General features: G+C 42.2%; 1 protein-coding gene across 1 annotated transcript in view; it reads left to right on the top strand.

The window, feature by feature from the left end:
* Positions 1–25729, top strand: part of LOC126355450 (glutamate receptor ionotropic, delta-2-like) — a 146186-nt gene that overhangs the window by 37559 nt on the left and 82898 nt on the right. The window contains exon 3 of the mRNA XM_050005765.1: positions 23140–23430. Within this exon, the coding sequence (XP_049861722.1) occupies positions 23140–23430 (291 nt within the window). The remainder of the gene's footprint in view (positions 1–23139; positions 23431–25729) is intronic.

Genomic DNA, 25729 nt, shown 5'->3' with positions numbered 1-25729 from the left:
AGTTGCGAATACGAACAACCATCAGCTGTTTAAGAGAATGACGATAGTGAAAACTTGTACAGGGCCGGGATTCGAACCGGGATTTTCCATTTTACAAGAACGGTCGCCTCAACCGCTTTGGCTATCCAAGCGCAGCTCATAGTCAGACTCAAACTTCCGTACATCGTCGTTCCTGCGACACAACCCGTACTTGTACACACATTATCTAATTCCCGGACAGGGGAGGACATTTTAATTGGAAGTCGCTGCCTGGAATCGGCGGATAAATACGATATTGAAGAACGAATTTGCACCGTTCTTCTTAACAACACAGGCATTGCGATATCATAATGATCTCTTTGGCTTCTCTGCCACATTTCCAAGCAGAGTTTCGCTGTGGGAGCTACTATAAGCGTATCATATTAAAGATCGTGCTAAATTTCGAGCTTCTGTAAAACATCAGCAATTTTGGGGGTTTTCCGTTGTTTTAAATTTGGCGCACTTTTTTCGTTGCTTCTGCAACAGTTTCCTGATCTGTTTTGTGTACCACGTGGGATCGGAACCATTTCTTATTAATTTGTTTCGTTATATATCTCTTAATTGCTGTTGATGTTATTTCTTTGAATTTAAGCCACATCTGGTCCACACCAACATAGATTATAAGGAATGGACTCTCTCTTAGGAAAATGTCAAGCAATTTTTATCTGCTTTTAGAATAAATATATTTTGCGTTTGTTTTTGTTGGAATAGACCATTTAGCACCTGGTCATGAAGGGTGTGACGACGAAGTTTGCCGTTCTCCTCCCACTCTGCCGAGTATAAAACAGTTACCAAAGAAATCCTATTGTTTTATCCAACAGCTATGCCCACTACGATTCCAGGAATTGGGAAGCATTCTTCTCGAAAACTGCAACTTCCCGTTATCTTCCACGAGGTCGTCTATAGACACATTGGTGTTGATCTGACCCCACAAACAGAATCGAGACTGATCGTTGAACACTGCGGAACGCTACTCAATGTCCTAGCTGTCTCCAGCTCTACACTGCGCAAGTGTCTACTGCCTGCTGTATGGCGTCTGTCATACTCGACGAATGCAGTTCGAAATGTCAGTCCAGCTTCCAGTAATACGACCCCAACGGTTTATGGCCATGAACTAGCTGCCTCAGTTACCCAGTGCATACATTCGACTCTGTTTTGAAATCATCGAAATAAAACCACGTAACTGTCACCTACACAGAACTGCCAACAGTATAGGATGCAGAAATTTAAATAGGAAGTGTTCCTTTTCACTTTAGCTACTCTATTGCGATATCTGTTTGTTGAAACTTCGTGCAGTGTAAAAGAAAAGTTGTAACTGTCTGTCTCTCAGAAGTCTAGATCCGGTCATATGCATTATCTCACAGTACTGTGGAATGCGGAAATTCAGGAGGAATTGTTATTGACTTCTGGAGGTGCTACACCTCCGTGTCAGTTAGTAACGTAATGGTAAGCATCGCCCACCGTGTGTAAGATGTTGCGAGTTCGAGTACATTCACTGCCACTGTTTTAAAACGCAATTCTGCTGTCTGCTGTGTTATCGATCTAATGGAACTTTGAACATAATCCCTTCACTTCTCAACCCAAAATAGTCGCATGTGGAAAAAGGGCTAGCTTCTGCAACATTTTGTTCTTTTCAGGTTTAATAGACGGCCAGGAAGCAGATGAATCTAGTAACTTTTGTATTATGTATGGGGAGAGCGCATCGTGCCGAAATACGTCAGAAAAGTATTTTCTACATTATCTGTCGTGTGGTAATGGCATTTTATTCTTCTTCAAATCTTGTTTGTCAGCTTTAACTCAGAACAAGTTTTCTACATGGATGTAATCAATAAACTGCATTGCATTGTCATACTGTTATAAAGAACATCAGAGAAATCGCATATATCATTGATGATAAATTTCTCTCTCATGTTTATTATTCTTTTAACAACACTAAAAGAAAAGTTACCAAAATTGTGCGCAGTATTATAAGAAAGGAAATAAAACTACCCATGATAACCTTACAACGAAAGTCTGTTTTAATAAAACTTTGTATTTGTCACAAGTGTGCCTCTATTGGCACGAATTAGTAAAATACTACTCACTTATATTTCGATTGAGTATGTGCTTAATTGGTATGCTGTATCATACTTAAGAGGTATGCATATGTGGCATTTCATAAACAAAGTTCTGTATTCATAGAAACCCAAAATTTGCTTGTCAGCAGCGGAAAGAGGCGTTACCTGTAGTGCAGCATTGTAAGTTTGTCACCATTGCACCATGAGCCGAAAGTATTTTCTTGCGATTTCCTTATCGATGTTTAATCTAACTGCTTGTAGGTCTTTCACATAAGGGATAAAAACGTTACTGTCAGCGAGACTGGAACCGCGAACCATAACAGACGCTTCTTCACAAGTTAGCACGTAACCACAGACGGCAGAATTGGGTTTTAAAACAGTGGTAGTGAATGTACTCGAACTCGCGATATCTTACACACGGTGGGCCATGCTTACCATTACGCTACTAACTGACACGGAGGTGTAGCACCTCCAGAAGTCAATAACAATTCCTCCAGAATTTTCGCATTCCACAGTGCTGTGAGATAATGCATATGACCGGATCTAAACTTCTGAGAGACAGACAGTTACAGCTTTCTTTTGCACTGCACGACGTTTTCAACAAACAAATAGCGCAATAGAGTAGCTCAAGTGGAAAGGAACACTTCCTATTTAAATTTCTGCATCCTACACTGTTGGCAGTTGTGTGTAGGTGACAGTTACGTGGTTTTATTTCGGTGATTACAAAACAGAGTCGAATGTATGCACTGGGTAACTGAGGCAGCTAGTTCATGGCGATTCGGTCAACCAAGTAAATGAATGTACTGAACATCCTGCAAACCACTACAGGGAGCCTGTGTGTCAGAATTCTCATCTTGTGTGATGCAACGGTGTTGTGGTAGAGAAATCAGTCGTAGAGAAGAGGGTTTGGTGGTCTGTTCGACTGATGATAGTTTTATATGATGTTGGTCTTGGTTCGATTCCAACTTCTGCCGAAGTTTTTTGATAGGAAGAAGCAGATTCTAGTCTCTTCTGGTTACACCAAGTGAAGAAGGTATAATGGCAATGTGGTCTGAAAATCACATTAAACATGATATTCCTCCTCTATCAAGTAGACGTTAGGTGGAACCACAATAAAGTCAGGTGTGGTGACATGTAGTAACCTTTATTATACTAGTTATTTATTTCTAGTGACGAACCGAACGGTATGTAGGGTCACAGGACGTTTATTCCATCTTCTGTTTGAGCTTCTGTATGTCGATAAAATTGGTTCTGAACTGGGAATGCAACTCAGACCGCCCTTAACGCGGAATTTGATCCCTTCGTGACAATACAGCTAGACTACAATTTGTTGTCTGTTCAAAACTGCACATTCTTTAACATCTCCACATATTGCGCGTGAGTAGGTTCGAATCCTGGCCCAGCACTAAAGTTTTCTTCATGTATTATCAAGCTCTAGATGAGAACACCTATCTGCTGGTGGATAATAATTTTGATTTTTAATGTATTTTCATTCGTTGTCAGCACTAACGATATCTGAGGTTTTTGACTCCCAGTGAGACACAGATCTATTTGCGAGATCACTGTAAGTTCAAGAATGCTGGTGGAGAAAAATTCGGTAGCTGACGTCTCTTTGTGTGTAGTCAACAACGATATGTGTGGGGTTCGATTCCCAGTCAGTACTGAACTCTTCGTCATATTATTTCTATTTCAAACATGCTCACATGCCGCAGCTGGGCCGGCCGGAGTGGCCGAGCGGTTCTAGGCGCTACAGTCTGGAACCGCGCGACCGCAGGTTCGAATCCTGCCTCGTGCATGGATATGTATGATGTCCCTAAGTTAGTTAGGTTTAAGTAGTTTTAAGTCCTAGGGGACTGATGACCTCAGAAGTTTAGTCCCATAGTGCTCAGAGCCATTTGAACTATTTTTGTCGCTGCTGGTGTAACAAACTCATACTTAACGTTCGTTTTCTCTAGAATATAACAGCAATAGGTGTCGGGTTGGAGCCCTGGGAAGGAAAAAATATGTTTCGTCTCATCATTTCAGTTAAAACATCTATCTACTGCCGAGAAAATCCGATATGCGCAGTTGATTGTGCTTCGAAAACAATTTGATTAGGTTCTGATTTCGATCCCTGTCCAACACAAAGCTTTACTTCACGGCATTTCAAGTAATTTTCTTTTGAAGAAGCAATATTAAACATATCTCGTAGTTCGTTAAGAGGGACAATAGTTGCTTGTTAGGAATTCCTGTCCGTTAAAAATGTTTAGTTATGTAATTTAAAGTTGATATTTGCCAACTGCAACTATCTAAAGTCGAGTTATATCACTCTCTGTATGCATAGTCAGGAATGACTGTTAGTTTCCGTCAGTCACGAAATCTTTGCTTAGTCTGCATGACCTGGGTTTGAATCCGTATGCAGAATGAAACGGTTCGTCGTGTAATTTGAAGTTCATACATATTCTGAACTAGCTGGTCGTGAATAACTTAAATTTTTAATATCATTTTGTGTTAAATAATAACCACGGTATGTTACTCTGAGGAGGAAATATTGAATACGACGAACTTACTATGTGCATTGCCTATGTGACGTAATAATGAGAGTGATAACATTTCAGGTATGTCATTTATTGTAATAAATGTGAGCTTACAAACCTTAAGGACAGTCTTATCTGTAATAATGTGTTCCCTGATATTTGTAGTATCGTGGTATAACTTTACATCTTGAGTTATTGCGATACAGAACAGTGTTTTCTAGTGGTGACTTCTTGGAACCATTTTCAATAGTCAAACGACTGTACCGAGGAGCGATTAGAGGACCTGCTAGACAGCTGCGTTATGCGGGTTGCATGCGAATCAGGAGAAATGCAATTCAGGTCATTCGGATACTTTTGAGCGCGACTGTACATGTACAGATAAATAAAGATATCAAAATAATCAGCAACGAGTTGAATAAACTGCTACGAAAAGAACTGGCACCCCAGACTATCATTTCTGGTTGCCAGGCCGTATGGCGGGCGAAAGTAGGTTGGTATCCCATTCGACGGAGCAGAAATGTCTTCAGTGATAAGTTCCGCTGAGGGATGATCAGCGAAGACGTGGGTTGGACACGCCCCAGACAGCAGCTGAATACCAGCCAGAGTTTCGCCTGCCATATGGCCCGACAACCATTAGTGACGGTCTGGTGTGCCATTACTTTTCATAGCACAACCCCCCTCTAACCCCCTGGTGATACGAGGGTGAGTCAAATGAAAACCTTAAATTTTTTTAAATATTATTTATTTTGCAGAAGTGGTACAAAGCTGTATCACTTTTCAACACAATCTCCCCCACGCAAATGCAAGTCCTCTAGAGCTTACAAAGTGCATAAATTCCTTTAGAAAAAAATTCTTTTGGTAGTTCGCGCAACCACTCATGCACCGCGTGGCGTACCTCTTCATCAGAACGGAACTTCTTCCCTCCCATTGCGTCTCCCATGCTGCAATGCCATTCAGTGTCACTAAACAGTTTTCCTTCACTATGGCTTCAACTGCTGCAATGTTCTGTGGAGTCACAACTCGTTGTGCCTGACCTGGACGAGGAGCATCTTCCACTGAAGTCACACCATTTGCGAACTTCCTACTCCATTCGTAGACTTGATGCTGTGAGATACATGCATCACCGTACTGAACCTTCATTCGTCGATGAATTTCAATAGGTTTCACACCTTCACTACGCCAAAACCGAATAACAGAACGCTGTTCTTCCCTGGTGCAAGCTGCAAGTGAGGCGGCCATCTTTATACTGATACTGCGCCAGTATGTGTACATCTGCACTATGCTGCCAACTACAGGCCATTCTGCACGCTGTATGTAGCACGCTTATAAACTTACAGGATGATGTCGCGAAATTTCGATTTGTTATTACAAATTTAAGGTTTTCATTTGACTAACGCTCGTATTATACGCCCCCTTTTGTTGCCCTTCGTGGCAATTCATCCTCAGCTTATTATTTCAGCAAGATAATACCCTCCCGCACACGGATAGAGCTTCTATTGCTTCTCTTCCTGCTTACCAAACTCTACCTTGCCCGGCAAGGTAGCCGGATCTCTATCCAATTGCGAGCATAATGGGCAGGGACCTCCAACCAGCTTGGTTTTTAGACGATCTAACGCACCAATTGGACAGAATTTCGCACGATATCCCTCAGGAGGACATCCAGCAACTCCATGAATCAATGTCAAGCCGAGTAATTGCTTCTTTAAGTACCACAGGTGGACCAACGCGTTAATGAGTCGCTCAATTTATTTGTCGATTACAGCGCCGTCTGGCACAAATGGAAAAGAATGATTTGAGGAAACTATACGTATTTTTAGACGTAGAATCCGAATATGTAATAAAAATGGGGATTCTTATTTCAAATGCAATGTTGATCCAGCCCAATCAGGAGACAGATATGCCCGTTACTAATATTAACTTTTCCCCTAGATCTTTGTTTCTATACGATGTGTCGTTTTCGAGATTGTCTCAAGCTCAAACAAAAGTCTCGAATACACATGACTCATTAGTTTTGTAGGAACTTATCAGCTTTTTTTCCATTGCTGCCATCCAAATTTATTTATTTTGAATGGAGTTTAAGTTACGTGTGAAACGGTGAAAATTTTGATTAATTAATTATAAGCGGTAATTGAACATAGCAAACTTATGATCTAAATAATTTTTAAGATGTGTAACTACGTTTACCGACACGTAATGCTATGCTGTGCGTGTTTCTGTCTTGAGTAATTAATTATGCTTGCTTTAATTTTAAAGATCTGATTCAATCACCTATAATTGGCTAATTAAGTAAGCATGTAGATAGCCCATTCGCTACGTCCTGATGACTGCTTTTGTGTGGTAGGTCCATCTCTATTGTAGTTAAATTATTACAGTTGTTATTACAGATACTGTGAAAGTTCGTTGGAGACACTTTCTAGGCTCGATGTTATTTATTATTGTTGTTGTTGTGGTCTTCAGTCCTGAGACTGGTTTGATGCATCTCTCCATGCTACTTTATTCTGTGCAAGCTTATTCATTTGCCAGTACCTACTGCAGCCTACATCCTTCTCAATCTGCTTAGTGTATTCATCTCTTGGTCTCCCTCTACGATTTTTACCCTCCACGATGCCCTCCAGTACTAAATTGGTGATTCCTTGATGCCTCAGAACATGTCCTACCAACCAATCCCTTCCCCTAGTCAAGTTGTGCCACAAACGTCTATTCTCCCCAATTCTTTTCATTACCTCCTCATTAGTTATGTGATCTACCCATCTAATCTTGAGCATTCTTCTGTAGCACCACATTTCGAAAGCTTCCATTCTCTTCTTGTATGAACTATTTATCGTCCACGTTTCACTTCCATACATGGCTACAATCCATAGAAATACTTTCAGAAACGACTTCCTGACACTTAAATCTATACTCGATGTTAACAAATTTTTCTTCTTCAGAAACGCTTTCCTTGCCATTGCCAGTCTACATTTTATATCCTCTCTACTTCGAGCTAATTAAATACATCATCTGCACATTTTATCTAAATACTAGCTGAATCACCCCACTCTGCTCTTAAAACTGGTGTATCAGACTCTGCTGTAAGTTTTATGGTGGATGTTATATGCACACAAACATGTACAAAGCTACGTTGTTCGTTACACGAGCTGCACGGTGGAAGCTACGTCATATCGAGTCTTCGGTGCGACTCTGAGAGAAGTACGCGCACCTGCATCACAGGCACCATGCCTGACTGACTCAGCCCGTCAAACAAAAGAGCGGCATGCTGCCAGTGGCCGGGGTGCCGTGCATACACAAGCTCCCGCGCTCAACAAAATCAAACCATCTCTGACATCTTTACTGTCCATTGTGCTACAATATCTCCACATAGTTTGTCTTTCACGCATTAACTGATATAAAGAACGTAGCACCAAACTTGAAAGTCCCACTAAAAGAATACCATAGCGTTGTCAGAAAAAAATTATACAACTAGGCACAATTTGGACATTGGATAAGTTAGCACTTTTGCCATGTTTCTTTTAGCCTATAGTCTAAGCATGTATTAAATGGGTGGCATTATCATATCCACTTAGAACAATATGTTCTCATACCAAAACATATACAAATAAACAATTAACATTGTGTGTACGTGTACGTACGTCAGTGTAGCACTTCATTAACCAGAAAGAAAAACATTTAACTGCAGAGATACGGTGCTAGAGTTATAATATGTGCCTGTGCTCGAACCTGTACAAACTGAGCTAATTACAAGAATTGAATAATTTCCTAAGACAGTAACATTACTCAGTATCAAGTGCCTCTTTTCAATCTGATGTATACGTCATTTAACGATTGTAAGTATGCCATTATCAAGCATCTCTAGATTTTACATATCATGATGCAGTGAACTGACATTTCACTCAGGCTAAGTAGCACATGATACACTGTGAATTGCTTGCATTACATCTGATATTCGTGCACATTTATATCACGTGATAGTAACTTCAGTGCAGCCACCATTGCTGCGTTACCTCTACGTCATGCCAGCCAGATGGACAACATGCAGAAAACCAAATCCAACCTACGAGCCACATACATGAAAACTCATTCGCCGCGCGGGATTAGCCGAGCCGTCTCGGGCGCTGCAGTCGTGGACTGTGCGGCTGGTCGCGGCGGAGGTTCGAGCCCACCCTCGGGCATGGGTGTGTGTGTTTGTCCTTGGGATAATTTAGGTTAAGTAGTGTGTAAGCTTAGGGACTGATGACCTTAGCAGTTAAGTCCCATAAGATTTCACACACATTTGAACATTTGATTTGAACACTCATTCACGCTCGCAATATGTCAGGTAGTATGAATCCGCCTTCGCCCCCCCCCCCCTCCCTTTGCAGGCCAGATTCATGCGACATAGAAATTCAACCTTTTTTTTTTTTTTTTTTTTTTTTTTACTGGCGTAGCCTGTATCTTTAGAATGATAGAACACCGATCACAGTACTGCATGCACCTGAGACCAGAATTACACACCAAGCAAGCCCTTCGCAAAGGTTCTGCCCTACTTCTGCAGTAAAGCAAAACAAAGCAAACCGAAATTACATCTTACACTGACACAAACAAATAAACAATAACATGAAATCAAAAAAATGTTCAGATGTGTGTGAAATCGCAAGGGATTTAATTGCTAAGGTCATCAGTCCCTAAGCTTACACACTACTTAACCTAAATTATCCTCAGGACAAACACACACACACACCCATGCCCGAGGGTGGGCTCGAACCTCCGCCGGGACCAGCCGCACAGTCCATGACTGCAGCGTCCAAGACCGCTCGGCTAATCCTGCGCGGCTACATGAAATCCAATGGCAACTCCGCACGCCAAAATAATCCTTTGGCTTAGTTAATATTTACACAAAAGATCCATCATTAAGACTTATTAATAAACACAAGGGATATAATCCGCATACTAGCAATTTACAGACTGCTGGTAACTTCTGAAATATACTGCCTTATATCAGTGACAGTACCAGTCCCAATGGTATCTCCGAAATGGGATAAGCTAGGCGGTAAGCATTCGGGAATGGCTCTCATTGACCACAAAGGGGCCATGGTACAGCTCAAATAATTTTTTATTTTCCCCTTCCAAGTCACTTGATTTCTCCTTCGTCTACACTAGAACTTCATCTTCTAGTTTGTACCATACAGCCTTCTATTTCTTTCATTGGCCTTTTTCGTCATACGTTGCTTTACCATCGCCTCATGCTCTTGTGTAGTGATGTGGCCTCCAGGAGGAAATTCCAGCACCGCTGACAACAGATTATTATTTCATGTGGCCTGAACCCTGTAGCAAAAACTTTTAATGCTGTCCGTAACAACCTCAAACATTGGTACATAGTCTGTCCATTGCATGTGTTTTTAGCTACAATATGTTCTTACTAATTGCCCCAACTCCCTCATATAGTGTGCTGCTAGATTCCCTGCACGATGATACACAGCTGTCACAACATATTTGACACCCACTCCAGCCATAAAATCTTCTTAAAGTTTCGACACAAATTGAGACCAGTTGTAAGACAATATGCATCCGGCTTTCCTTGTTTTGCAAAATAATCCTTTCTCATCTTGCTTTTAATTTTTCTTGTGGCTCTTTTCATTGCTTATAGCCTAACTTATTTCAGAAAATGTCTTCCGCCAAAAGGACTTACTTTGCTACTACATGACGTGATGGTAGTGGCTCGTGGATGCCAAGTGCGAGTAATTCGTGGACCTTGTTGGACACAATGCTTTGCATTTTCCTTTGGCTTGTCTCTGTGCCGTACTTCACTCTCTGGCAATGATCACAAGCACTGAGCTGCTGTCTATTCTTGTTATAACATTATTGAACAAAACAGAGAATTGCAAATCCCCATGCACCTCTGTGATCCAAGGTGCCCGGGGCTCAGGTTAATGAATATAAAAATTAACTACTCTACATGTTGCTCAGGAAAGCAAAGCCTCCATGCCTCTTTGCTCACATCTTTTCTCCTAAAAAACACACCTTATAGATTTGATAGAAGCATTGCAACATCTCATTCCCCTTCGTTGCATACACTGTCTTTACTAATTTTAAGTCTGGATCTATATTCTTCATTCTATGCATGTTTTCACGGATATTGTAAATCTTCTTTTCTCCTTCTACATCCTCCATATACATAACTTAGTATTTGGTTGTACCATTGTAATGTAGCAAATTAGTACGAGTTGTCGTTTCGCATTCAAAGCGTAGCTTGCCGTGGAATCTCGAGGAGAGCAGATTTTGATTCTCACGCTCCGACAGCTGATGATAGCTACTGGTCCGGGCGAGCCGTTTACTTGCCTAACACTTACTCTCTATGAATCTGAAGAAGTACTACTAAATAGTAATCGATCATTTTCATACTTAGTGTACCGTATTCTACGGATAACACAACAGTACTGTTAAAATTTCAATTCAATAAATTCAATACTTCCGGAGATACATATTTCTACGTAAAACACATAAGAACCGTACTGGCATTGTGAAACTTGAGTTAAGGGCTGTAACGTGTTGATCTATGGTATCAATTGAAACTACAATCAAGCGATAGGCTCACATAATCAAAATTTCTGGAATTTTCTTTAGTTTCATTTCCATAGATTTCTGACGTAATAAAAAGTACTTTGGAATGTTATTATTTCATTGTGTTTTGGTTGTATGAGCGTTTTTGAGAGACTGATTAAGTGAACGGAGGACATACGTAAAGGGGGAATGTGATATTTTATTAAAACTATGTAAAATTTGGGTGAGAAAATTATTTTTCAGTAGAGGAATTTGTGAGATATGTCCGAATGACACTGTTTTTGTACAAGACAGCCAGAAGGAGAGTTGAGTATTAAATTCATTAGTAATACATGTTGTGGGAAGGAATCGTATTTTCTGTTCATGAAATTTTATCTAATATCGGAATTACTGGATTTCTAATCTAAATTACTTGTGGTAATCTGATTGGCTGTCATTAGAAATGCTGCGGGTATAGAAGTACTCTATATGATTTGATTGGATGCTTAACATAGTAGCCAATAGGAATGCAGCATTTCCCGCGCCTCTGAGTAGGGTTTTGTGTCTCAGTTCTATGAGCTGAGTTAGTCGCTCGGGAGCCGTCTTTTGGTAAACACCTATTTAAATCGCTCTAATAAAATTTGCACCAAAATGAAGAAACTGGGGTGTTTGATTGGTTCTCCTATCGTTGAAGAAAAGCGACAGCACTAGTACTTTGAGAAAGTTTGACGTTTGTGAGTGGCTTACTCTCGGAGTTTCGCGTATGAACATTTCATATCTTGCATAATTTCCGCGTGGCGTGTTTCGTACCGCTTAGGACACATTATGGCGAGCGCTTCTTTACAAGAAGCCCACTGAACGACTGAATGTGTTAACTCGCAATTGGCCGTGGTTCAGTAACTGTATAGGACGTTCAAAATATCGGGTCAGACTAAATATGTTATGGCTGCTTTTGGGCGTGAACTAGTTACAGAGACGGTAACATTGCATAATCAATGTCGAGATGTTAAATACGAACTTGATAACCACTTTTCTTGTTTAAAGACAATAAACCAACCTAAAGGAAATTTTAGATATTTTTTCAAACGAGTCATGCAAGAAGCGCGAACACTCTATAGTTTAACTAACTTTCAGCTACTGCCCATGGACTGGAGTTATGTGGCCTTTGCTTGGTAGGTGTTAAGCCGAATTTTCGTCAACGATGCCTTTATCTGCTAAACCAGTACCTACCATCGCAGAGTGAAGGAGCAGACAACCTGTAGCCTATCCAGGTAGGTGAACAGGTTGTTTAACGGATAGTGTGAGCACAACCTGCCCCTCAGCACCATCACGTTTTTCATCGTCTTCGGCATCAGTAAGTGCATTCGTACAAAGCGCCTGTTACAAAGTTGTCAGTTCTTTTCATATATTCGATGGTATACTGAAATTGCAAAGGAATAGCAGCCACTACTTCTACCTCCCATTGTCCAGTTTGGACTCTTGAAAGTAGCTAAGCTCTTTACAGTCGGTTTGTGCAATTGTTACACATCCTTTGAAATACGCTCAGAATTTTGTTAAACCCAGAATACTGCAAGCAGCTCTTTGTGAGAGATCCAATATCTCCCCTCATGCTTTAATAACATTTGGCTGAAAAACGAGATCGTTCAATGCTCTGTGATTCCACCCTTATTCACCACCTGGAACGATATCATATCCACTCCAAATTCGAATTGTCCTTTGTCAGGCAAAGTCATGTTAGGGTAATACAAATTTTTTCTGTGGCGCAGACTGTCCTTTATTGCCACGAAATCAGCCTTATAATCTTTCACCCATAGCCAAGGCATAGTTTTCTTCGGCAATCTCGACAGATTCGGCGAGTTTAGACTCTGATTACCAATAAACTTACGACAAAAGAGAACATTCCTGGAAGCGACTTAAGCTGTTTCTGCATTAAATGTTTTGGTAATTACGAATAATGGCAACCAGGTCAGACATGCATGCATCCATGTCCAAAGGAACTTTGCATCGTATTCAGAATAATACAGGCACTGCAATATCGCATTTCTCTGCCGATACCGGGCAAGCGACTTTCAAGTCAACGTCTGACCTGTATGAGAATACATACAGTCCAGGTCGTAGACGCATGGTTCACGACATTTGGAAGTTTGGGTCTGGCCGTGAGGCGTGCACGGATAACCAAATTGTAGCTGCCACGGTAGCTCAACGTGTTCGGTCAGAGTGCGAGTTGCGCTCTGCAATAAAAAATAAATTAATTAATTTTAAAAAAACCTGAGTGAACGGGTGAACGACGAACTTATACGGGTGTCATGGGACATCCACTCTGAACAAGTGCAACGAACAATAACGAACAAAATGAGATCAACATCTAAAAAAAAGTGGTATGGCGATCGCTCGCGATAAGTGAGAAATCTGGGTTCGAACCGTAGTCCGGCATAAATTTTCATCGGCGTCATTAAATTCTACAACTGGCGGTTGTCATTATTCACAGTGTATTTCATAACGGCTGTAGTCGCCGCAGTGCCTGTTTCTTTTGACATGCATGAATGTCCAAAGGAGCATTGCATTGTAATCAGAATAAACTGGCACTACAATATCGTGAGCTGTTCCTGGTTTCTGGGTGGTGCACAGCCTGCTGTCCCCACAAGATTGTCTGTATTTGTGTTATACCTGCAGCTGATGTCCTATGTCCTAAAAAGGCGAATTCTGCTTTCATGAACATGCACTTTTTTAGTCTAAGCTTTAACCATTCTTGTTGAGGCACAATGAAAATTTCTTTAAATAGCCTATAATGCTTTTGCCACTTTGTGGTCTCTACTAAGGTATCGTCCACTTAAACTACAAGCCAATTCATTAGTGCTTGCCCTAGTAGACAGTTCAGTGCATATACAGATACTGCCACAGATGAGCAAAGGGCAAATGGCACCACTTTACATTGGTAAATTCTTCCCTTAAAAAGAAATGATGCATGATTGCAACGGTCTTCTGCAAATGGTGCTTTCCAAAAGCCAACCGTTAAATACATACTTGACATTAACTGCACTTTTCTGAAATTCTGGATCAGTTCATCCATGTTACCAGGATGAGTTGTATCTTTAACAATGATTTAATATCTTGCCATCCAATACATATCTAAATGAATTGCCTTTCTTTTTAACCACTACAATGGAATTGAAATACTCATTTGTACTGAGCTCTGTGGCACTCCTGTCAAGTTTTCTCTGAATCCCTGCCCTCGCTCCATCCCTCTTTGGCATGTACACTCCTGGAAATTGAAATAAGAACACCGTGAATTCATTGTCCCAGGAAGGGGAAACTTTATTGACACATTCCTGGGGTCAGATACATCACATGATCACACTGACAGAACCACAGGCACATAGACACAGGCAACAGAGCATGCACAATGTCGGCACTAGTACAGTGTATATCCACCTTTCGCAGCAATGCAGGCTGCTATTCTCCCATGGAGACGATCGTAGAGATGCTGGATGTAGTCCTGTGGTACGGCTTGCCATGCCATTTCCACCTGGCGCCTCAGTTGGACCAGCGTTCGTGCTGCACGTGCAGACCGCGTGCGACGACGCTTCATCCAGTCCCAAACATGCTCAATGGGGGACAGATCCGGAGATCTTGCTGGCCAGGGTAGTTGACTTACACCTTCTAGAGCACGTTGGGTGGCACGGGATACATGCGGACGTGCACTGTCCTGTTGGAACACCAAGTTCCCTTGCCGGTCTAGGAATGGTAGAACGATGGGTTCGATGACGGTTTGGATGTACCGTGCACTATTCAGTGTCCCCTCGACGATCACCAGAGGTGTACGGCCAGTATAGGAGATCGCTCCCCACACCATGATGCCGGGTGTTGGCCCTGTGTGCCTCGGTCGTATGCAGTCCTGATTGTGGCGCTCACCTGCACGGCGCCAAACACGCATACGACCATCATTGGCACCAAGGCAGAAGCGACTCTCATCGCTGAAGACGACACATCTCCATTCGTCCCTCCATTCACGCCTGTCGCGACACCACTGGAGGAGGGCTGCACGATGTTGGGGCGTGAGCGGAAGACGGCCTAACGGTGTGCGGGACCGTAGCCCAGCTTCATGGAGACGGTTGCGAATGGTCCTCGCCGATACCCCAGGAGCAACAGTGTCCCTAATTTGCTGGGAAGTGGCGGTGCGGTCCCCTACGGCACTGCGTAGGATCCTACGGTCTTGGCGTGCATCCGTGCGTCGCTGCGGTCCGGTCCCAGGTCGACGGGCACGTGCACCTTCCGCCGACCACTGGCGACAACATCGATGTACTGTGGAGACCTCACGCTCCACGTGTTGAGCAATTCGGCGGTACGTCCACCCGGCCTCCCGCATGCCCACTATACGCCCTCGCTCAAAGTCCGTCAACTGCACATAAGGTTCACGTCCACGCTGTTGCGGCATGCTACCAGTGTTAAAGACTGCGATGGAGCTCCGTATGCCACGGCAAACTGGCTGACACTGACGGCGGCCGTGCACAGATGCTGCGCAGCTAGCGCCATTCGACGGCCAACACCGCGGTTCCTGGTGTGTCCGCTGTGCCGTGCGTGTGATCATTGCTTGTACAGCCCTCTCGCAGTGTCCGGAGCAAGTATGGTGGGTCTGACACACCGGTGTCAATGTGTTCTTTTTTCCATTTCCAGGAGTGTATATAGGGTATGGTAATACCTTTACACACTCATGTTCTTAAACTCACATAGAATAAACAAATAAACAGACTTCCCAGGTTTGCCTGAGTATATATCTTGATGTTCAACAGTAAATTATATAACTATTCCTGTTTTCCTTTGTTAATTCTTTAGTATCATCTACCTTACTTATAATTCTCTCAGTTAGATCTACTCCACTAACACAACTGTCTTTGAACACGCCTGCCAATGCACCTTCAAATTTGGCCCACTGCTGATTGCACCAGCATTCAGGTCTGTAAGTTATTGTTTGTATTAATGTCACCCACTTGCTCTGTCAGGAAATCTGTACCCATTAGCATGTTGGTGCACAGAATTGGAAGTACAAAGAATCCTTGATGATAAATTGCTCCGTCAGTTCTTACTTCAAGAATAACTTCACTTTTCACTGGTCTCCTGTAGCTCCCAGTTGTATTTTTGCTTTTTACGCTCGTCGCAAGGTAAACAACACTGTCCTTCAGAATGAGATTTTCACTCTGCAGCGGAGTGTGCGCTGATATGAAACTTCCTGGCAGATTAAAACTGTGTGCCAGACCGATACTCGAACTCGGGACCTTTGCCTTTCGCGGTCAAGTTCTCTACCATCTGAGCTACCCAAGCACGACTCACGCTTTGTCCTCACGCTTTACTTCCGCCAGTACTTCGTCTCCTACCTTCCAAACTTTACAGAAGCTCTTCTGCGAACCTTTGCAGGTACTGGCGGAACTAAAGCCGTGAGTACCAGGCGTGAGTCGTGCTTCGGTAGCTCAGATGGTAGAGCGCTTGCCCGCGAAAGGCAAAGGTCCCGAGTTCGAGTCTCTGTCCGGCACACAGTTTTAATCTGCCAGGAAGTTCAAACACTGTCCTTATTTACAATATGACTGAAAAATGATACAAGCACAATGACACGTCACTATCTGTGTCTACCAGGCAATCCGCTCCAACATTGTTAGCAGCAACAGTTAAGACGCTTCTAACACTTTTACTTCTGGAAGCTTTTTCAATTTTGTGTCGACAAGCAGATCATTTGCATGTACACAGATCTCTCTCGGAAGCCCAATTTCACTATCATTACCGAAAATTGCATCAAAAGCTTCGTCGAAATACTGGCCAATTCTCTTCTAAACTGCGTGACTTACTAGCTATTCTCTGATGCCAACCTCTGTGGTACCAACATTTATTCCATTCTGGCCTGCGCAATGTTATCGCTGGTTTCGTAATCATATACTTCTTTGCTGAGCTAATTACTGTGTAGATAGACGTAACAACAAACTACTCACGCTCATTTACAATGACGAACGCATTAATTTTGTCAGGACTGTTAGCAATATCTACATTATTTGCACGACGAATACATTCCAGCGCGCCACTCGCTGAATTTTGCAATAAGAATCGCTGCAGAAACAATCTGCACAATGAAATTATTTTCGTCAGTACACACCAGTTTCATTGCATGCCTCATCCCCACATTCACTGCCACAGGTTCCAAGTCCTGTTCGTCAACAGCTGAAGTTTGCGACTCTGTAGCTACTTCTGTCCGGGCCACATCGAAATGAACACATTGCCTTCGCACTCTGTTATTGATACTGACCCATTTGCCTTATTGTCGATCCCTAGTGCTGTCAATTCTACCAGATCATATTCGTCACTAGCTTCGTGATTAAACAAACAATTTAAGTCTACATCCACTGACGCTGCCCGTCGCTTCTGTTTACTATTGCCTCTATACCTGTGCACTCACACTAGCCTCACCGTAGTTTCTCGTAGCCCATCACGACCTATGTAGCAAATATCGGTGCCTCTTTTGCTGCCTCATGGTAGCTATGGTGCTTGTTTTTATCCCCTCTTCAGTCGTATTCTTAACAAAGTTTGTCCTGCTCACTCCTCGGACATCAATCAGGGGAAAATTTAGTTTCTTGACTGCTTCTTTGGTTGGTTATTATTCTCCTGGCCGTGCAATTAGGCCGTCATCCTTATTTCTATTACTCTGCTGATTGCCATGATTGCCGTAATTTGGCTGATAATTATTCGCGCCACACTGGAATCGCTCCCATCTGAAACTTGCACTCCTCGATAGTTCCTCTCACCCTGATTGTTTCCATTATTCTTTTTATAGTTGTTTCTTTTGTTTCTGTAGCACACTGCATCATCCACGAGCTCCACGAAGTCAAACGAAAAACATAGTATCTTATCAATATAATATTAGTGAGTCACACTCGGAAACTGTAAACTTATACAAGTATCTGGGTGTAACACTTAGTACGGACTAAAATGGAACTATCTCACAGTCTCAGTCATGGGTAAAGCGGGTTGCAGACTTCGAGTTCAGTGGTAGAGTACCAGGAAAATGCAACGAGTCTGCAAAGGAGATTGCTTACAAACCACTCGTGCGAGCAGTTTTAGAATACTGCCCAAGAGTGTGGGACCCGTACCAATCGGGACTAACACGGAATATTCAACGTATACAGGGAAGGCCAGCACGAATGGTCACAGGTTTGTTTGATCCGTGGGGGAGTGTCACATAGATACTGAAGAAACTGGACTGGCAGAGTCTTGAAGATAGACGGAAACTGTACTGAGAAAGTCTACTGACAAAAATTTCAAGAACCGGCTTTAAATGATGTCTCTACAGCTCCCTACTTATCGCTCACATAGGGATCGTGAGGATAAGTTTAGATTAATTACAGCAGGCATAGGGGCATTTACATAATCATTATTCTCGCGGTCCATACGTGAATGAAAAGGGAAAAGGCCTTAACACATGGTACAGTGGAATGTAACTTCTGCCATGCACTCCACACTGGGTGAGAGAGTATATATGTAAATGTAGAGTCTACAAAGTGCAGATGCAATGTTCTTCTTTCTATTCACACACTCTCTCTCTCCACGGAACATCTACTTTTTCTCCTACAAATGTTTTTCCCTTCCCGTTATCCAGTATGTCAACTTCTTTTCAACCTGAGTAATTTGAGTGCAAGTTCCCACTAGCGAAGAACGAGTTTTCACAATCTGGTCATCGCATATTTTTATTTATCAACTCCCCAGATTTTCTGTCTCTCTCCTCAAACTGATTTATTCCTTAAATTGACTCTTTATCCCCTCAACTTGACTGTTCATCCTGTTCAGTTTCAGCATTATCTATTTCAATGAACATTTCTAAAACATTCTCCTCCCCCACAGACCTACTCAGACAATTAAGCTCACTCCGGACTTCAGCGCGACCCTGACAGAAGCGCGTGCGCCAGCCGCCTCCCACCTCACGGAGCACCGCGCCCATCTGGCTTCTCCTGTTAACCCTTTGAGTACCAGTGGTTTCCGCCTCAAGCCACCAATTTATTAATTTTATTTCGCAGTACCAGTCAGAGGTCTAGGTTTAATAATGAATATGAAACTAGTAATGCGAGTAAGCTACTACAAACAGCGTAGTGAAAGTATTATTGCGGCCAAGATAGATACGAAGCCCACGCCTACCACAGGAGTACAAGTTTATATGCCAACTAGCTCCGCAGACTACGAAGAGATTGATAAAATGTATGATGAGATAAAAGAAATTATTCAGATATTGAAAGGAGACGAAAATTTAATTGTGATTGGTGACTGGAACTCCATAGTAGGAAAAGGAAGAGAAGGAAACGTAGTAGATGAATATGGAATGGGATTAAGGACTGAAAGAGGAAGCCGCCTGGTAGAATTTTCCACCGAGCATAACTTAATCATAGCTAACACTTGGTTCAAGAATCATAAAAGAAGGTTGTATACATGGAAAAAGCCTGGAGATACTAAAAGGTATCAGATAGATTAAATAATGGTAAGACAGAGATTCAGGAACCAGGTTTTAAACTGTAAGACATTTCCAAGGGCAGATGTGCACTCTGACAACATCTATTGGTTATGAGCTGTAGATTAAAACTGAAGAAACTGCAAAAAGGTGGGAATTTAAGGAGATGGGACTTGGATAAGCTGACTAAACCAGAGGTTGTACAGAGTTTCAGGGATAGCGTAAGGGAACAATTGACAGGCTAGGGGGAAAGAAATACAGTAGAAGAAGAATGGGTAGCTTTGAGAGATGAAATAGTGAAGGTAGCAGAGGATCAAGTAGGTAAAAAAACGAGGGCTAGTAGAAATCCTTGGGTAACAGAGGAGATGTTGAATTTAATAGATGAACGGAGAAAATACAGAAATGCAGTAAATGAAGCAGGCAAAAAGGAATACAAACGTCTCAAAAATGAGATCGACAGGAAGTGCAAAATGGCTAAGCAGGGATGGCTAGAGGACAAATGTAAGGATGAAGAGGCGAATATCACTAGAGGTAAGATAGATAATGCCTACAGGAAAATTAAACAGACCTTTGGAGAAAAGAGAACCACTTGCATGAATATCAAGAGCTCAGATGGAAACCCAGTTCTAAACAAAGAAGGGAAAGCAGAAAGGTGGACGGAGTATATACAAGGGCGATGTACTTGAAGACAATATTATGGAAATGGAAGAGGATGTAGAGGAAGATGAAATAGGAGGTATCATACTGCGTGAAGAGTTTGACAGAGCACTGAAAGGACTAAGTCAAAACAAGGCCCCGGGAGTAGACAACATTCCATTAGAACTACTGACAGCCTTGGGAGAGCCAGGCCTAACAAAACTCTACCATCTAGTGAGCAAGATGTATGAGACAAGCGAAATACCCTCAGACTTAAAGAGGAATATAATAATTCCAACCCCAAAGAAAGCAGGTGTTGACAGATGTGAAAATTACCGAACTGTCAGTTTAATAGGCAATGGCTGCGAAATACTAACCCGAATTCATTTTAGACGAATGGAAAAAGTGGTAGAAGCCGACCTCGGGGAAGATCAGTTTGGATTCCGTTGAGATGCTGGAACACGTGAGGCAATACTGACCCCACGATTTATCTTAGAAAATAGATTAAGGAAAGGCAGACCTACGTTTCTAGCATATGTAGACTTAGAGAAAGCTTTTGACAATGTTGACTGGAATACTCTCTTTCAAATTCTGAATGTGGCAGGGGTAAAATATAGGGAGCGAAAGGCTATTTACAATTTGTACAGAAAGCAGATGGCAGTTATAAGAGTCGAGGGGCATGAAAGGGAAGCAGTGGTTGGGAAGGCAGTGAGACAGGGTTGTAGCCTATCCCCAATGTTATTCAATTTGTATATTGAGCAAGCAGTAAAGGAAACAAAAGAAAAATTTGGAGTAGGAATTAAAATCCATGGAGAAGAAATAAAAACTTTGAGGTTCGCCGATGACATTGTAATTCTGTCAGAGACAGCAAAGGACTTGGAAGAGCAGTTGAACGGAATGGACAGTGTCTTGAAAGGAGGATATAAGATGAACATCAACAGAAGTAAAACGAGGATAATGGAATGTAGTCGAATTAAATCGGGTGATGCTGCGGGAATTAGATTAGGAAATGAGACACTTAAAGTAGTAAATTTGGGGAGCAAAATAACTGATGATGGTCGAAGTAGAGAGGATATAAAATGGAGACTGGCAATGGCAAGGAAAGCGTTCCTGAAGAAGAGAAATTTGTTAACATGGAGTATAGATTTAAGTGTCAGGAAGTCGTTCCTGAAAGTATTTGTATGGAGTGTAGCCATGTATGGAAGTGCAACGTGGACGATAAATAGTTTAGACAAGATGAGAATAGAAGCTTTCGAAATGTGGTGCTAGAGAAGAAGGCTGAAGATTAGATGGGTAGATCACATAACTAATGTGGAGGTATTGAATATATTTGGAGAGAAGAGAAATTTGTGGCACAACTTGACTAGGGGAAGGGATCGGTTGGTAGGACATATTCTGAGGCATCAAGAGATCAGCAATTTAGTACTGGACGGCAGCGTGGAGGGTAAAAATCGTAGAGGGAGACCAAGAGATGAATACACTAAACAGATTCAGAAGGATGTAGGTTGCAGTAGGTACTGGGAGATGAAGAAGCTTGCACAGGATAGAGTAGCATGGAGGGCTGCATCAAACCAGTCTCAGGCCTGAAGACCACAACAAAAATCAGTCAGTGCCTATTAGCATGAAACCACCGATGCTATTGCAAAACAGATACATCTAGTACTGAGATACTTCTACGAATGCATTGCATTGTAGTAGTCACTTACAGCAAGCATTCAAAGCAACAGTCGGAGCGCGGTATGTACAACGTGGTTGTAGGAGGTTATGACATGAAGTTTTTTTTTGCAGTGATCATTCTGAGAGCATGATTGACAGCTAAATCAAGAACATCTTAAGTTATTGTAACGTAAATTTGAGTTTTCACTACTGCTTTAATGAGTTGTTTCGAAATGAAGCCATTACAGCAGTATGTATGTTTCATATAAATTTATTAACTCTTATGTCCATTTTTGCTTGTTATTTAGGACTATAATTTGCTTTAGGCGTTATGAATTCATAGAAGTTGTGGGACTGTGTCTAGGAAAAATACGAAACTGCTTTCAAATGTATCACATGAAATTACTGGAGGTTGAAAATGTTAGTCCCAGTGGTTCCAAAATGAAAGTATCTCCCTAAAACAATTGACTATTTACTTTTTGTCAGTTTCTTCTTGCATACTATTATGATGAACGTTATTTTTTATGAAAAATTTTGAAGTTATTTTTTCATATTGTATCAGAATGCCAAGCAGCCGTGCTGCCATGCTCAACCAGAACAAACCTCTCTTGGTATCCTTACTGTCAGTCATGTTACACGGTCTGCAAAACTTTGTCGAGTAACCCCAGATGTCACTTCTGTTACACAAGTTTGTTTCCTGTCAATTACTACCAACTGTGACTAATCTGACAGAACGACACAAATCCTGTTGCACAATTGAGTCATATTCCATAGGCAGGCAGCCTAATTAGGAGTTGCTTGTGGATAACGGTGTCGAAAATCCTTCTGGATACTTAGAAATATGGGATCAACTTGATATCCCCTGTCGATAGCACTTATTATTCTGAGAGAATAAAGAGCCTGCTGTATTTCACAATAACGATATTTTTTTGAATCTGTGTGGATTATGTGTCAAGAGATCGTTTTCTTCAAGATGTTTTATAATGTTCAAACACAGTATATGTTCAAAACGCCTGCTGTAAATTAATGACGATGTGACTCAAGAATAAGATTTTGAACATGACTGCACTTCAGCAACTGCGCATTCAAGAGCTTTAGTGGATTGGAAATAACGGCCAACTAGTTGGAAATACATGTTTATTAAAACTTCACCATGGTTTAAATAAACCTGTATTTAGCAACAGGTTGGCTGTTATTCCCAATCCATTGAAATTCTTGCTCGAGAGCGCTGAGTATGTTAGATATCTGGAATGTTCGTCACCAGAGTGTCGAGCTGGGCCTCCTGAACACGTCGACTCACTGGCTGGTGAGGAGCGGAGGTCCCCCGCCTCCAGGCCTGGTCGTGCGCTTGGACAGTGACGTCACGTGGGCCTCCCCACGCTCTTCTGGCGATCTGCTGCTGCAGCAGCTGACCAGAGACCATCTGGCGGGCGCCACTGTGCAGCGCCCGCTGGGGTCCTGGTCACCAGTTGCTGGCCTCCTGTGCCACGACCACTGTCGCAGCCACGGCTTCCGGAGGAACTTCTGGGGCCCCACCCTGAGAGTCGGCACAGTGGTGAGGGCGCAAATGCATCGCTGGCTATTAAAAATGTATCACCAAGAAGGACAGAAGACAGAGTTTTAGTTATTATGCGAATACAGTATAACAGGAAAAATATGTGTTTAATACAGGAAGAGAAACTAGTATATAGCGCTGCCAGCTCCATTTCGGCTTTTCATCAAGTGGAACTGAGTTTTGATGACCAAAATGGGTACGCCATTCCACGCTGCCCTCAACTCTGTGCCCGACTGCATGAGTTTTAGTGACTGGCGTTTTGTGGCACGTCAGTCTCTCGACATCCCATGAGCAGATGTTTAGAGTAAGTGAAAGATATAAGAACTTCCTATATAGTTCAACGGTCAACATCCTCCAGTCAGAGGAAGGTTAGGAAGTTATTTTTTATTACTTTATTTGCTGTCATTTTCAAATGATATGCCATCTAGGTACTAAGACAGGTCGTGTTATCACAATATTAAATTTTACACAGAATATAAAGATTTTTTAATTTATAATATTTGGACAAGAAGAGAATAGAAGCTTTCGAAATGTGGTGCTACAGAAGAATGTTGAAGGTTAGGTGGGTAGATCACGTAACTAATGAGGAGGTATTGCATAGGACTGGGGAGGCCGGCCGGAGTGGCCGAGCGGTTCTAGGCGCTACAGTCTGGAACCAAGCGACCGCTACAGTTGCAGGTTCGAATCCTGCCTCGGGCATGGATGTGTGTGATGTCCTTATGTTAGTTAGGTTTAATTAGTTCTAAGTTCTAGGCGACTGATGACCTCAGAAGTTAAGTCGCATAGTGCTCAGAACCATTTGAACCTTTTTTTTTTATTGGGGAGTAGAGAAGTTTGTGGCACAACTTGACTAGAAGAAGTGATCGGTTGGTATGACATGTTCTGAGTCATCAAGGGATCGCAAATTTAGCATTGGAGGGCAGCGTGGAGGGGAAAAAATCGTAGAGGGAGACCAAGAGATGAATACACTAAGCAGATTCAGAAAGATGTAGGTTGCAGTAGGTACTGGGAGTTGAAGAAGATTGCACAGGGTAGAGTAGCATGGAGAGCTGCCTCAAGCCAGTCTCAGGACTGAAGACCACAACAACAACAATATTTATCTAATAATACAAAAAAGAGTAAACTCAAGCTTTGACATGAATAGTTCACTTGGGGCAATACGGTAAAAAAACAATAAACATGTTTGTTTCGTAATGAACTCAACGTAGTCTCCTTTGAACTACATACATTTGGTCCTGCGGTCTCAACCATTTTCATCTCATCGGAAAAATAGGTTCTGTCAGTCTCTGCCAAATACTCGTTGACTGCAATTATCACTTCCTCGTTTGATGAAAATTTTTACTCAGCAAGTAATACATGTTTAAATTTGTAGGTGATTTGGGGAGGGGGAGGGGGTAATACAGCATTAGAAACTTAGTATATAAAGCTTCCAGCTCCATCTTGGTTACACATCAAGTGGAACTCAGTTTGGATGAACGAAGCAGGTACGTCATTCCATGCTAGGGAACAGTGAGAAGTAACTTGAGCTAAGTCTGGTGGCTATGGTGGATGAGGAACCAATCCAAAGCCTAATTTATACGCTTTCGTCGTAACTACCGCTGGTGTGTGCCATGATGCATTATACTGCCGAAAGAGCACATTTTTGCGTACCAACCTTTGTCTTTTTTAGCCAACGCAAATTTCTAACGATCCAACAATGAAGACTAATAGGATCCAGTTATGGTTCCTCCTTTTTCCAAATACTCTTTGAGGATTATTCCTTAGGAATCCCAAAAAACAGTGTCCATCACCTTCTCAGCTGATAAATGGTCTTTGTCTGCTTTGGTGCACTTTTACCAGCCTTTATCCATTGTTTTGATACTGTTTTGACTGTGGTGAATAATGATGGATCCAGGTTTCATCAACAGTCACAAATCGGCGCAAAAAGTCTCGCGGATTGCGATTAAAAGTGTTGTGCCGGATACACTTTCGGTAGACTGTGAGCGATCGCGGCACCCACTACGCACACAGCTTCTTCATAGCCAATTCTCCGTGCAGGATACTGTGCACTCGCTCAGTTGAAATGCCCGCAGTCTCAGCAACCTCTCAATTTTTTTTTTGGAGGTCTCGCATTACCATATCATGGATTTTGTCAATAGTTTCCTTTGCGGTGGCCTCAATTGGATGGCCGGAGCGCGCTTGGTGTTCGGTGCTTGTCCGACCACTTTTAAATTCATTTATCCAAAAATAAATGGTCTTCAATGATGGCGAAGAGTCTACATGAACTTCACCCAATTCCGTTTTGATTTCAGTGGCAGTC

Source organism: Schistocerca gregaria, chromosome 3, assembly GCF_023897955.1.
Source record: "Schistocerca gregaria isolate iqSchGreg1 chromosome 3, iqSchGreg1.2, whole genome shotgun sequence".
Taxonomy (NCBI): Eukaryota; Metazoa; Arthropoda; class Insecta; order Orthoptera; family Acrididae; genus Schistocerca; species Schistocerca gregaria.
The sequence above is the reverse complement of the archived record's forward strand: the minus strand, read 5'-3'. Positions and strand labels throughout refer to the sequence as shown.